Source organism: Nothobranchius furzeri, chromosome 8 (assembly GCF_043380555.1).
Source record: "Nothobranchius furzeri strain GRZ-AD chromosome 8, NfurGRZ-RIMD1, whole genome shotgun sequence".
NCBI classification, from domain to species: Eukaryota; Metazoa; Chordata; class Actinopteri; order Cyprinodontiformes; family Nothobranchiidae; genus Nothobranchius; species Nothobranchius furzeri.
The window spans coordinates 67,071,817-67,086,939 of NC_091748.1; the positions used below are offsets into that span (position 1 = coordinate 67,071,817).

Here is a 15,123-nt window from a genome sequence, read left to right on the forward strand (position 1 = left end):
GTCACTCAACCATTCAACCAAACATCAGAGTCAGCCAGCCTGGTGGTGAATGCCCTCAAATTAGCTTGTTACCTCAGAACATCTAACACAATACCGTCTTCAAGCCTCGCTTTCATTCTGAGCATTAACCTGTTGCTCCGTGGTATAAAGTGTTGTTTGTGTCTGTGTGTGTGTGTTGATTTTGCTTTCTAAACAGTTTATCTTCTTCTGGGCAACAGAGAGGACGTCCCACTACTGCCAGCCCCTCCTCCAAGGCGTTTTCTCAGTCTATGAGGACTTCCATCTCTGGCTGCAGGTTCTGCTGACTCTCAGATCCACCTGCAGCCATGGTCCGACAAAGTGCTGAGCTGTTCCTCTGCTAGGCGACGGGGCATCCGAGAGGGCGGGAGACATGTTGGAACAGAGGCCCGGGGACCACTGCACTGATATCTGTTACTATAGCAACTACTGTAGTAACCATGGAAATGCTATGGAGGACTGCTCTGGTTACTGTCGTGGTTGCCATCCAGGTTGCAGGAGGTCACAGAGATGAGTTTGTTAAGTCACAAGGTGAGATTAGAAATATCTTATTCAAATGTTGGATAAAGTGAGCTAATAAAGCATCTGAGTTAATGTTTTCTAATTTTGACCTCTGAGCTCTGACCTCTGAGCTACTTCCTTTAAATAAATCGTGGATTTATTTTTTTACTTTAAAGGTACAATAAGTAAAAATTTTTTCGAGGGAAATAATCACAAAACAGTAATGTCTCAATCATGTTGAAAGAAATGTTACATTGAAACGGATTTCATTCTCAGCTGGCTGGAGTTTCAGTTTTCTCCTTTCAAAAAGGTTGAAGTGGACATAGTCTTTGTTTACAATCTGTGAGCCCACAGGGTTGCAGAGTCTGTGCCAGCTAACACTGCTATGCTGACATTTGTAACTTGACAATAGCCAGCAAAATGCACCAGTGTTTTGTAAAGCTCCTCAGTCAGTAACAGAAGTGACCCAGGAGTTATTTCTTGTACTCCTCTACTTTTGCTTTACCTTAGTATCAGCTAAAGAAGTCTAGAGGCTAACGTTGAGCTAACAATGCTAACGGGGAATTAGTTGCAATAGTCAGCTCAAAAAAAGTCCCAAGCTACTTTTTCAATTACCAACAACTCCATATTATAGTTAAATGTGTTTATCTACTTATTAAAGTAACACTGAGTAGTTTTTTTTAACTTTAACCTATAGCTTTAACATCTATCTCAGTGATTGTTGAGTTAGAAACTTGACCATTTTCATATTTGACACCACTCTGCAGGCCTCTACTGGCCAGATACTACACTTAACAGTTTTGTGGAGTGGGTAGGTGATTTCTAGGGGGAATTCTTTACCTGCTGTACGGCTGTTATCTGTTATGCTAGCAGTTTATATTTTCAGTCAGTGAAAAGAACAAGGACAAGAGAAAAGACGAATTTTCTTTTTTGTTGGCATCATGGTGGAGCCTGGAAGTAAAAGTAAGAGACTAATGTATTTAGAGGCAAAGCAAATAGCTAAAACCAGAGTAAATAATGGCACAACCTACTCTAGTTTGAGGGAGCTAAAGGAGGTTACAAAATCACGGGCTGATGGTGACCTGGCTTTGTTGCTACTGGACTTAATAACATTTTTGTGTTCCAACAGGGTGGATCTTTTTCCTTCATGGTGTATTTTTGTATTAGTTGACTCATGTTAGTGTTAGCTTGTTGTTAGCACTAGCATGGTTGTTTACGACAGTTTTAATTTAACTTTTAACTAGTAGGGCGGAGGAGCAGGAAACTGTGTAGTGTTGCTTTAACTTACTGTGTATGACTCATCTTCACTTGTCATCTAGAATCTTCTGGCGCTGATCGATAGCTCGCAACAACGATGAAGCTCACAGGGGGAGGCGAGGAGTCATTCTTTTGTTTAGAAAAATGGACTGTACCCAGATTTGACCACAGAGTGTCATTAGTTCATTTGTACATCATGCACCTTTTAAAGATTTTGAACAAAAGTAACGTTGAGCATTTTTGCAGATTTTCTTTTTAGTTATTTGTCTTTAATTTTTTTGTTTTATTTTCACATGTTGCATCAACCTTAAGGTTTAATAAAACACAACCATATGAATTAGATTTCAAATTAAACAAAACACTAATTTCTCTGTGTTTTAGATCCCTCTGAGGAGGTGAAAGTTTCTTTTGCTAGTTCTTGTAATGGTCATCACCGCTCATGTCCTCCGTAAACCAAAATAAATAAATAAATAAATAAATGAATGGACACCTAAACGTTAAACTCAAACCTGATATTTTAGCATCTATAATTACAGGCTCCATTTTTCTTGGAAGTGTGTCCTTTAGATTTTGGGAAGGATTTGATCCCAGTCAGCCAACGGAGCATTAATGGAGTATTGTTGTTGGAAGATAAGACCTAGCACTGAGTCGCTGTTCCTATTTGATTAAAACGTTGGATCTTTTTCAGATCTTTACACCAAATTCTGCAAACATCTTATTTGTCTTTGCATCCTCTGGAAGTCATTCTTCAAATTTTGTCTCAAACATTTGGAGATTGCTGTGCAGATTCAGGATATTTCCATTGTTTACATTCAGATTATGATGAAAAAGTGATCATTTGTCCTGCTTTTGCTGTGAAACCGGCGGCACCACAGTGTTTGACCCAAAGGGGTGTGAAGGGGTGTCTGGCATGGAGGGAGGTGCACTTTTCCATCCAGAATACTTCCTCCTATTATTTTTATTTGGCGATAACTGAACCAAGGGAGCGTTTATCAGCACACTCTCCGGCATGTTGGTGGGGGAGTTTTCTCCTGGTAAATTTAGCAAACAGGCTTCCTATGCCTCCCAAGTTTTACATGCGGCAGCTGGGATATTTTTCTCCTGAAAAAAATATTTCTATAATGCCGTCGCTTTGGTTCTATCTGAGTACAGAAAAGAGAAAAAAATCAGAAAAACTGATTTCATGACCATATTTATATGCTGCATCCTTCAAGTGTATAGCTTGTGTTGTTGACTGACTCTTTGTGAGAAGGTAGATAACTTTCATGGATGTCCTATGGAGATAAGAGTTTTTAAATAAAAATGGCAGCTCAGGGGGTTTGCTCATATAGCATCAGTTGTTGTGGGAGGTCTCATTAAGTTACCTTTCTCTTCATTATTAAAACCATCCCCTTTAATCAGCCCTCCGAGAGCTTTTCCTGTCTTTGTCATAAAGTTGATCCCACCTGCCTGACTACTTGCTGTGGTCTGTGAGAGAAGGACGGATGTGTTTTGTTCAGGAAGTTTGATGAATATAGAGAAGAGCCGCCCTGTGCTAGACAAGTCAAAACTTAAAATTTGATCTTATTGTGCTTCATTTAGCTACATTCTTACCTTACCGTGGGGTAAACATTCAGCTTTTCAGAAACTGAACAAAATCGTGGTAAAATCCAGTGACTGGACGGCTTTAGAAATCTGATTTTTCTGTTAGTTTCTCTGCGAGAGAAGCTCCTTGGTTAGCTGAAATAGAATTTTTATTGAAATCTGATCTTGTTTTAAGTTACTTTGCCCGTTTTTGGTAACCGACGGTGACCAGTTGGAGCTGTGTGAGTTTGCACAGTAAATCTCCCAACAGGCTTCAGACAGACAGGAAGTATACAATTTCAAGGTAACCATGACAACCTCCATTTGGCCTCATGAATGAAAGCTACTTGGAGTGGTGGAACCTTTTATTTAAGTTAAGGGCCAAAAAGTCTTGTTTTTCTTTGCCAGCTGGGTTAGTCTCAGTAGAGGCTCACAGCAACAACTAAATCATCTGTTTTTGATTAGAAACAATAAGATTAAAGAGGATGTTGGTTTTATTTAGTTGAACTTAAAGCGTCCTTTATTTCTGCCTCCATAGCTGCTTTCCTGTCCAGCCTGGGCCAGTATGAGATCGCCATCCCGGTACGTGTAGGGCCCAACGGTGAGATGCTGGACACGGAAAAGTCTCACCACCACCAAAGAAGAAAACGAAGCACTGAAGACCGGCTGCCTGGCTCTGTACTGTGGCTGTAAATAGATCATTTTAGAGTGATACTGATTTTTAAAAAAAATCTCATTTATTTCTCCTTCATCTTGTAGCTTTTCTATCAGCTATCCACGTCTCAAAACAACTTCCTGCTGAACCTGACACTGCAGGGAGGCCTGTTGTCCCATCAGTTCAGGGTGGAGTACTGGAAGAAGGGCCGACTAGCCTGGAGCCACCCATACTCCCCCCACTGTCACTACACAGGACACCTCCAGGACCAGCCGCAATCCAGCAAGGTGGCTCTTAGCAACTGTAACGGCCTGGTAAGACTGAAATCTCACAGATAAAACCACCTGCAGTGGGTTAGAGGGTCACAAACTCTTGATTCCTGCTTCAGAGAGTGACTTTGAACAAACTTTCAATCTTCCTCTCTTTGTTTTGAGAACAGGTCAGTTGTCTGGAAACAATGTTGTCATGAGAGTTTGCATCCAAGACCAAGTTCATAGAGAAACCATATCTTACTTGTTATTTTTGTAATGTGATGGGTTACTCTGAGTTTAACATGCCACATGCTAACCCTATTTCCTGCATAAGCCGCCAATAGAGAATAGAAGGCAAAACACTCAGCTCAGAAAAAGCCACACAGATCTACGTCACACTGAAAATTAGCATTCATGGAATCGACCACCTTGATTCATGACGGGGAACGCTGTTGTTTTAGTGTCCAGCAAACAGCAGAGAACGACTTGACTAGTAAAAGCTAACTGTTAGCATTAGCATATTCAGAACACAGCAGAACTAATTCAGGCTTGAGTTATTTGTGGAGATAAAATATCAACGTTGCAAAGTGGAGTCAGTGGTAGAGTTGTGTTGCTGTTAGCCAATCAGAGGCGAGATGTCAGAAAATCAGGAAACAGAAATGAGTAAGACTCTAAATCTTGCTGCCTTCTGCTCCCAACGTCTCTGACTCACCTCTACACCCTGAAACAGGTGTGCCAGAGCTTATTTTTCCCACAGAGATTGACTCACAAAGCATTCATTTATACTTGAGACCACTTCAGATGTTGTGGAAGAAACAAGTGAACTTGGTCTTTAACTATGGCCCATCCCATTTCCATTCAAGCTTAGAATAGACAATCTAACCTTTGGAAAATATTAAATGTGTGGTTCTAACAGCCGTTTATGCAGGAGATGTGCCTTTGGGGCTGCCAGCGGAGGCTTACAGCTGTGCTTTGTCATAAAGTAGTCCCAAGTATAAAATGGAGCCTGTGATTCCTTTATGTTACTAATTATTTTCACTTGCAGTCAGTCTGATTATTTAGGACACCAAGCAGAACTGGGATCACTGCTGAGTGATTTGAAGGACTTTTTTGCTCACGATGCTAGATGAATCCATTCACTTACTGTGTTTTATGCTAAGCTAAAGCTAAAGGAGTACAGCCGGGTCAGGAGAATGACTGGGCTGGTTCAAAATTGTTTCCCACTTATCTAGCTCTGGGAAATATGTCAACAGACATAATTTCATTTTTGGGTGGAGAATCCCTTTAAACCCCTCAGAGTATGTTGGTTGTCTCTCTGTCTCCCTCTCCGCACACTCTTCTGAAAAAAAAAAAAAACAAAAACAAAAAAAAAAACAAGGTACTATTTAGTGCTTACTTTAGATTTTCTTTCATTGGGATTTTTCTCATGAGGTCATCTCAAACCACAACAGGGAGCTGGCTTCTGTTTGATGATGCTTCCAAGTCGGTACCGGTCCGATCCCTTTGAAGAGACACTGAATTGTGATGCATGGTTTTGTTGGCTGAATCAACTCTGCTGTATTCATAGCACCGGGTATCCTCTCACTACAAACAGCTGGCCCCACAATAACTTTTTAAATGTGCTCACCAAGCGTTCATAAGCCTCACACGTAATTAGTGTTGGTCGGAGCAGCGTGAGCGCCGTGTGTCCAGAGGAGCATCAATAACCTTATTATGGGATTAAAGGCGCTTTGAAAGCCGCCGCAGCGAGTCGAGGGGAGACGATCGCTCTGACCGGGGCCGACACATCTGAGCAGAATCAAAGGAAGTGTTAGTGTATCGCTCTCTGTTTCACTCGCTCATTTTTCTCGCTCTCATTCACCCTTTCATCCTCTGATGTGTGTTTGTTCTGATCTTCCACTCGGACAGGTCCAGAGTCCCATCGCGAGAGGGGACAGCGGAGAACCAGGGCAGGATCTGGTTTTATTTCTAACTCTTAGAAATTAAAAGATTACATTGTTTCCACTAACATACAAATATCTTTACATGTTTGTGTTCATCTAAAACAATTTTGTGACTAATATTATTAGTTTTATTGTTAGATTTATTCTGTGACTTGATTATTGTGTGCTAAAATCATAAACTGCATCTCACACTTTTGTTATTGTCACTCAGTTTTATTTTAATAATATTAGTTAAATAATTAAGCAGTCCTATGCCAATTCAAACTTTTTTATATATTTAAATTATAGGAAATTGTAACTATTTGTCAAATTCTGTAACAATAAAAGTGTACAGCCTTGAAAAACTTAAAATCATCATCAAACATTCACTTTATTCTAGTTGTAACAAAAACATATGGAAGACAATTGCCCAATAAGCGTTAAAAAGTTTACTGATAGACAATTTTTCCATTTAAATTAGGATAGGCATAATAATGAAGCTTTGAGCTACTTTTAAAGGGGCCATATTGTGGAAAATCCACTTTTTGGAGCTTTTTACCATGTGATTATGTAGTTTCCTCATGAAAACAAAACCAAATCCAATTTGGCTGCATTCATGTGTTTTCCTTTTTCAGCTGCAAAGTTTGATCTTTGCTTAGAAAATCTTGTGAATCGTCAAGAGAAACTAGTCTCGTCATCAGGCCCTGCTCCTTTCACAGAAACTAATCTCTAGTCTGAAACCTGTCTCTTCTGGCCAGCTTAGGCTATGCGGCTTAGGTGACTGGTGTCATAGCACACTTGGTTCACATCCCGGTATCGGCAGTAACTTATTTTCTTCTCTTTTAGCCACACTTGCCAGTTTTATGTCACATCACTGACGCGGCTGCCCTGTTGGCGGCCTACCAGTTCTTGCGTGTTGTTTGTTACTACTGTAAACAGCTCGCTCGGTCTCGTTCTTGCAACTTAATTCATCTTTTATTCATTTGATCGGTTATATTATGCAACTATGGTAAATAATTTTTGTGTTGAGGAGTGCAACATGTGATCGCCAGGAGAATAAAGGTGAAAAACGAGCTAACTTTTCACTGTTTTCCTGCTTGGAGGCTTAACCACGGATAAGTATCTAACATAATAAACAACGTTCCGCTCACACCACAAACAAGATAGCTGAAAAATGTCCATTATGCAGAGCAGCGGCGACAGCCATTTGTCATCGGTGCTCCAGTCTTAGGTCTTTCATATAGATCCAAACTGTTTATAATGCTGAGTTTGTCCGCACGCTGGTTCCCGACTTCTTTTTCTTAACATATCCCTTTGTATTCCGCAACCTTTTTGGGATTTTAACATGTTTAACACTTCCTTTCTCCCAAATCTGCTTCTTATCTGCAACGTACTGTTTGCTTTCACAGTTTGTTTACACTCGTAAGGCCACTAACATGTCGGCACAAATCCCAGAATGCAATGCATAATCCTGTTTGATCTCGAGCCCTATTGGTAAACTGCCTAAAACGTAAGAACTAGCCTGTTTCATTTATTTATTATTTATTTTTTTACTCTTTTAGTTTATTTATAGGGTGGCACGGTAGCTCAGGAGTTAAGTGCTCGCTCCGTAGTCGGAAGGTTGCAGGTTCGAGCCCCGCTCAGTTTGTTGCCGTCATTGTGTCGTTGGGCAAGGCACTTAACCACTCTTGCCTGAAGGTGGTGGTCGGAGGGACCGTTGGCGCCATTGTACGGTAGACTCGCCACTGTCAGTGCACCCCAGGGCAGCTGTGGTTACGTCGTAGCTCATCCCCATCAGGGTGTGAATGTGTGTGTGAATGGGTGAATGACTGATTGTGTTGTAAAGCGCCTTGGGGGTTTGCAGGACTCTAGAAGGCGATATATCAAATGCAGGCCATTTACCATTTCTTTATCCAATGTGTGAGGTGAGCAGAGAAAATCACCTAAAATGCTGCTTAGAAATGACGAAATTCAATGATGTTTAGAGACACAAAATATTATACAGAAAATAATCAATAAAATTAAACTATAAAAACATGAAATCTGCCTCAGTTGGCTGAATAAATTACTGCCGACATTACCAGGATTCGAACCCACGGCAGCACATGCCAAGATTGAGGTAAAAGGCAGACCACTGGTCTACCGTAGCTAATACAGCAACTGGCTTGCATAAGATGCTGTTGTAGACATGTTTAGTTGGAGCAGGCGTGGGCGGAGTTTCACTAAAATTAATAGTTTTGTTTCTGGGTATTCATTCAGGAGGATGAAAATAACTCTTATTTAAGTTAAATGACATCTCAACAGTAATATTTTATCAGATACTCTGCCTGCCTAAGGTTTAAAATAGCATGATATGGAACCTTTAAATGTACAAAAAAAAATCCAATTCAAGTTTTTGGATCATTTGTGTTTTTTACGCAAATTAAATTTCTGTTTTGTTCTTTTTTAACATATTTATTTTTTTCCTTTAATCTGTGTTTTACAGCAGGGGGTGATTGTTGCAGGGGGGGAGGAGTACCTGATTGAACCCCTTGTCTCACCAGATAACCAAACCAGGACAGAGAGGGAGGAGAGAACAGAGGGGCGCCCCCATGTGGTTTACAAACGTTCATCACTCCGTCATCAGTACAAGGGCCGCTCCTGTGGGGTCATCGGTAAGAGGAAAGACTGTTTTATGTGGCTGGAATCACTGTCAGCAAATAGTCTCTCCTTTAAGTGGTGTTAAAGCCTATCAATTTCATCATTTTAAATCATTTTCTTGAGCCAGTATGTTCTAAAATGGTCCCTTACAGGGTTAATGAAATGTCACTCACACCCCCACAGTGAGGTTTCAGTTTTGGTTTGACCACACAGAATTAATAAAGGACACTAGGGGGCGATAAAAGCAAGCAAAACTGCCAAGTATGTCTTTAAATTCCCAACAGCTGCCGTGACTTTGCTCTGAAAACATAAATGTGTGTGCGTAACTTCAGATGAGAAGCCGTTCAAAGGTGCGTCGTGGTGGCAGCGGACTCTGAAGACGCCCCCTCATCACGTCGGCCGCGGCCAGCTGCCTCTGAAGCGCTCAGTCAGCCAGGAGCGCTACGTGGAGACGCTGGTGGTTGCTGACAAGATGATGGTGGGTTACCATGGTCGCAGGGACATTGAGCAGTACATCCTGGCCGTCATGAATATTGTAAGTTTCTTAACTCAAAAGATGTATATTCACCCATTTTAGTCAGGGGGTGGGGTTATTGTCTCAGAACCCCCGGCATTCCATTTTTATTCCCTATATTTTACAGTAATGGATGAGCTGGAGTATCAGTCGTTTTTAAGACTGGTCTTTTCTTGTTTCCCTGGAGGTCAGGTTGCCAAACTGTTCCAGGATTCTAGTCTGGGGAATGCAGTCAACATTGTGGTGACGCGGCTCATCGTGCTCATGGAAGACCAGGTTTGTGACATACTTTTAAAATTTGCTTTAATGTACAGCACAAACCTCTACTTTCTTTTCTCTGCATGTGTCCTGATAACATTTCCAGCAGCATATGAGCTCTTCATTTCTATCAAATCATTGGTTTAAGTTCCTGCAGCACACCCGGAGTGCTTGAGCGGCTCTTATGAATGGCTGCTGTAATGGCATTGAGAGGAAGGTAGAGAGACATAATTGGACAGAGGTGGAAAACTTCTTGGAATGGGGGGGGGGGGGGGGGGGGGGGTTGTACCTGTGATACAAAGCTGCTTTGTGGTTGTCCTGCTTGTTACTGTAGTTTAAGGAGGTTTTTTCCATGGTTCATAGCCTTTTATTTAGTGTGGTTCTGAAAACATGCCATTGTCCAGCCACTACTTAAAAAGCCTGGGATGTTTCTCAATGTCAAGGCGCTTGGTCAATGCAAACTGTTAAATGGAACAGACTTCCATCACACGACCACGGCGGTCACATCACATCACATCACGTCACGTCACGTCACATAAAGTTAAAGTTAAAAGTTAAAGTTAAAGTCCCATTAGTTGTCACACACACTGATGTGTGTGCGAAATTTGTTCTCCGCATTTGACCCATCCCCTGGGGGAGCGGTGAGCTGCAGACACAGCCGCGCTCGGGAACCATTTGGTGGTTTAACCCCCCAATCCAACCCCTTAACGCTCAGTGTCAAGCAGGGAGGCATTTGGTCCCATTTTTTCAAAGTCTTTGGTATGACCCGACCAGGAATCGAACCCTGATCTCCCAGTCTCAGGGCGGACACTCTACCACTAGGCCACTGAGCTGGTCAAATTACATGGCATGTGAGGTAATGTTAAATTTTATACATATAAGTTTCAATATAAATGTATAACGAGCCTTTTACATTTTTTAAATTGTGTATATATTGGTTGAATTAAATATGTAAGCGAGTTACTACCTGCTAGCCACCGAAGCACCGAAGCTGCAACTACTAAGCAACTAACTAACCATAGCTAACTTCTTTGGTTCTAAAAAATGTTTTAGATATCAGCTTGATAGCTACAATTAGTTCACTTACATTTAAACTGAAATTTGCCCCTGAAGTAGCTGCAGGCTCCTGATACCCCATCCCTTTGAAAATACTGCGGTGTACTCTGGGAAATCTTTGACCAAGGCCAGGCTACAAGACACCTCCCGTGTATCCTTGCTCAGCTAGCTAAACGGCTAACAAACGGAGAACCGACACCTTGTTAGAACATGAAAATTGGAACCCGCCTTGACTGTTCCTGATGACGTATCTCCTAGGCAACCGGGGCGGGACCAAGACATCAAGGCAAGGTTCCTTGGCATTGAGAAACACCCCTGGTCTTGATCCTTCTCCCATGTTCAGACATAGGCTAATCTCTAAACTTCCATTCCTTTCCAAATTTCTGAAAAAGTAGTGCATTTGCAATTGACTGAGTTTTTGCATTTAAATTATATTTGTGACCAAATCTAGTTGGGCTTTAAAATGGCACATAGCACAGAGTCTGTACCACTCAGCGTCTTAAACAATATTCTTTTGGCTACTGACTCTGGAGGTTTTGTAATTCTGGTGCTGTTGGATTTGTCTGCTGCATTTGACACTGTGGACCACAGTCCCCTGATTTCTCGGTTGGAGCATTTTGTTTGGGTTTGAGGAGTTCCTCTGGACTGGTTTATGTCCTATTTGGCTGAGAGGTTTAGTGTCACTCACTTTAGATAGCTTCACGTCATCTCGTTCCCCTCTCTTATGCAGGGTTCCTCAGGGATCAGTGCTTGGCCTTTTGTTGTTTTCCTTTATTTGCTGTCTCTGGGTTGCGTTTTCAGGCAACATGGATGTTGTTTCCATCTGTATGCAGATGATACCCAGGTTTACATTCCCATTAAACACAGCCTACCTCATTCCTTAGATCCTCTCCTAAACTGCCTTGATGAGGTAAAAATTTTGATGTCAGCAAATTTTCTTCACTTCAGTGATGTGAAGGCTGAGGTTATGTTTTTGAGTCTCAATATGTCTAGTGGGCCATGTTCAACTGACCTTGGTCCACTGGCTCTGTTTCTGAAACATTTAGCGACCAATCTTGGAGTTCTGTTCGACAGTGACCTAGTTCTGGACAAGCAAATCAATGCTGTGATGAAAGCTAGTTTTTATCAGTAAAACGTTGCTCTCAAAACATGATTTTGTGACAGTGATCCTCGATATCGAGAGTTGAGGTTACTCAGGCATCTGGTTAGGATGCCTTCTGGACGCCTCCCTGGTGAGGTTTTCCAGACACGTTAAACTGGGAGCAGACCCAAAGGAAGACCCAGGATACGCTGAAGGGACTATGTTTCTCTGCCTGGGAATGCCTTGGGATTCCCCCGGAGAATCTGGCCCAAGTGGCCGGGCAGAGGGAAGTCTAGGGTCTCTCAGACAACTGCCCCTGTGACCAGACCCCAGATCATTGGAGGATAATGAATGGATGGGCATTCATATTCCTGTCAACCTGTGCTTCTTTTCCGAACCAGTTAATCGCTGGTCATGGTTTCAAGGGCTGGAGTCTGTCCCAGCAGTCAGTGGGTGAGAGGACCTGGTGACCCTGGACAGGTCACCAGTTCATTACTGAGGCTCACAAAATGCTCCTAAAGTCAGATTTAAATCTAAAGTTTCCCTAACATGCAGGTTTGTGGTCTGTGGGAGGAAACCGGAGAACCCAGAGAACGTGCAAACTCTACACTGAAAGGTTGGGTGAACCAGGATCCAAACCAGATACTTCCTAACTGCGAGGCAACATTGCTAACCTCCAATCCATTGTAAAAATTAATTAGATTCTCCTCATAAATGTATTTATATTAGAATTATTTCACTTGTATTACATGCTCTGGGACCACAGCCTGTTTCTGGCATCATTGTGTTATGCTTGTTTGAGTTCTTGATCTTTACAGGTCATCAGTTTTAGTTTTATTTTTTTAAGCAAACTAAGAAGAGATTGTGTTCATGTTTGAGCCACCGATGTCATCATACAGCTCAGAGAACCACCATGACTAAAAAAAGCCTCTTGGAGCTCCTCTGGCTTCAGACTCTTTCTGCATGATGTAAGTGGACCTACTGGAGGCCAGATATGACAGAGTGAAAGTCCACACCCGACCACAAGGCAGGAGTTCATCTCATAAAGAGTCCATGACCTTTCCAAGATGACTGAACCACCTGACTACCTAGTAAATTACTGTATTAGTTTGCCGTTAACAACATGTGGTGAGACAGCGTGGCCGGTTCCGTCGGGTATTGCAGTGCGGCTTTGGGGGTTTCCCCATATTCTGTCTTGTTAAGTAACACTAATGATTCATATTCCCTCAAACTAAGCTCCAAAGCTTCCTGCCTGGATGTGTTTGTTATCTGAACAAGTAAAGAAAAAGTAAATGTTAGTTTCATTGGCGGTGGGCAGTATTAGAGTTGTCATACTTGTGCCCCAGACCGCTGAGGGAGTGTCGTTTCTCTGAGTGGTTTTGTTGCTGGTGGCCAAGTCCAAAAAGGCAAGCTGTCCCTGGAAAGGAAAAAGGAGCCGAGCAGTGGGCCCAGGGATGAGGGACTGTGGGATGAGACAATTACTAGTTATGTCACCACATACATTCCTGGGTTACGAGTTCTCGCCAGCTGTGGCGAGCAGAGCTTTCCCTCTGTCCGCTCCTTCCTCCTCCACGCTGCCTCCTAATGCATCAAATCTGCAGAGTTTCAGCAGACAGAAAAATCATGCTAGTGGAAAAAAAAACCTAAATCTGAGTAATACAGGAAGACTGTGTTATCAGGGCATTGCTGACTAATGTGATTGTTGGTATATTCAGAAAATGAGTAAGAATGATTGTTCTGCTCTAGACAAATTGGATGTGTGAGTATAGTTTTTCCTCAAACATGTATTTAAAGGTACACTATGTAAGAATTTTACAGTGAAATAATCACAAGACAGACTAATATCTCTGTCCTGTTGGGAGGAAAGTCAAATTGAAACAGAAATTGGTCCCAACCAGCTTGGGGGTTTGTCAGTTTTTCTCCTTTCATAAAAGCTAAAGAGGGACGTAGTCTTTGTTTACAACCTGTGAGCCTGCAGGATTGCAGAGACTGCGCCAGCTAACGCTGCTGCGTCTGCATTTGTAATTGGACACTGGCCTGCACAAAGCCATGGCATCTTTCTGTTCTACGCTAATATTGGGCTAGAGGCTAACAATGAGCTAACAATGCTAATAGTGAGTTAGAAACAAATAGTCAGCTCTAAAAATATCTCAAACTTTTTTTTAAAAAAATGACCAAAAACTCAATGTTACAGTGAAATGTATTTCTCTACTTGGTAACGCACTGTACATGGCCCGTCTCCACTCGTCAGCTAGACTCTTCTGGTGCTGAGCTGTAGCTGCAACAGCCATGAAACCCGCGGAAGAGAGTGACACGTGTGTTTTCGAAATGGGCTGCAGTAACCAATTTTGACCACATGATGTCAATCTTACTTCATGTGCCCTCAATGTGCATTTTTTCCTACTTTCTCTCCATCAGCCAACACTGGAGATCAACCATCATGCTGGGAAGTCTTTAGACAGCTTCTGTAAATGGCAGAAAACCATCCAGCACCGCAGCAGCTACGGGAACGCCATACCAGACAACGGCATCGCTCACCATGACACCGCTGTGCTTATCACTAGGTAATTTAAAACAGGAATTAGGAAATAAGATATTTTACCAAATTTTTCTTATGAATTTATTCCAGCAAAAACTTAATTTATGCTAATTGTCTGTTGGACTCCTCCTGCATTTCCATCTAAAAAGGATGTTTTTAATCAGAATAGGGCTAAAACAGTGCTTCTTCCGGGCTGTATTCTTACATTCTCAGCGCCTCTCATCATGGTTTGTTTCTGAGCCAAGTTCAGCTGAGTTGGGCTGTATCTTGTCCCGTTTTTAGGTGACAACAGCTGAGGCCTCTCTGTCCAAAGCAGAACCTGAGAGAACATCCAAAGGAAAGATGTGAGGGGTGCAAGAGACGGTGACAGATTTATTATTTTCAGTGTGCAGCCAAGAACAAAAAGGAAGGAGACCTCTGGATTTTATAAAAACGGGCTCTTAAAAATGATAAGAAAGGAGAGCAGTTTCAATCTGACAGCAGTGTTTTCATTTTCTTTTTTCTTTTTTTGTGCCAAATCTATAACAAAAACTTCTTCTGGGAGACAGAAAACAACACAAGCACGTTTAGTCAGTCATCTGAATGCAATGGAGCTGCTACAAATATTCCCCTCTTCTTTCTAACTGGAACTGCTTCAGGTTGCATGAGTTTCACTGCTCAATGCAGGATGCATTTAACAACATTTTTGCTGTTGTACATAAGGGAAGTTTGGTTTTGCAAAAGCATTTATGTATCTAGCAAAGGATGGACGATATCCAGACAGACGGCACCTCAGAGATTCTGGTTTCTGCCTGTTGTTCTCTTAAAGCCGTAGTCTGTGCGGTCCACTGGCATAAACTGTATGACATGATCTTAAATGATTTGCTTA

The 15,123-nt window shown here is 42.0% G+C and overlaps 1 protein-coding gene across 2 annotated transcripts in view; it reads left to right on the forward strand.

Moving 5' to 3' along the window:
• The first annotated feature begins 227 nt into the window (after positions 1 to 227).
• Positions 228 to 15,123, forward strand: part of adamts10 (ADAM metallopeptidase with thrombospondin type 1 motif, 10) — a 45,264-nt gene continuing 30,368 nt past the window's right edge. For both annotated transcript variants that reach the window (XM_054752161.2, XM_054752162.2), the window contains exons 1-7: positions 228 to 549; positions 3,878 to 4,017; positions 4,099 to 4,308; positions 8,653 to 8,821; positions 9,140 to 9,342; positions 9,514 to 9,597; positions 14,135 to 14,280. In XM_054752161.2, coding sequence (XP_054608136.1) covers positions 459 to 549; positions 3,878 to 4,017; positions 4,099 to 4,308; positions 8,653 to 8,821; positions 9,140 to 9,342; positions 9,514 to 9,597; positions 14,135 to 14,280 — 1,043 coding nt within the window. In that variant the 5' untranslated portion in view covers positions 228 to 458. The remainder of the gene's footprint in view (positions 550 to 3,877; positions 4,018 to 4,098; positions 4,309 to 8,652; positions 8,822 to 9,139; positions 9,343 to 9,513; positions 9,598 to 14,134; positions 14,281 to 15,123) is intronic.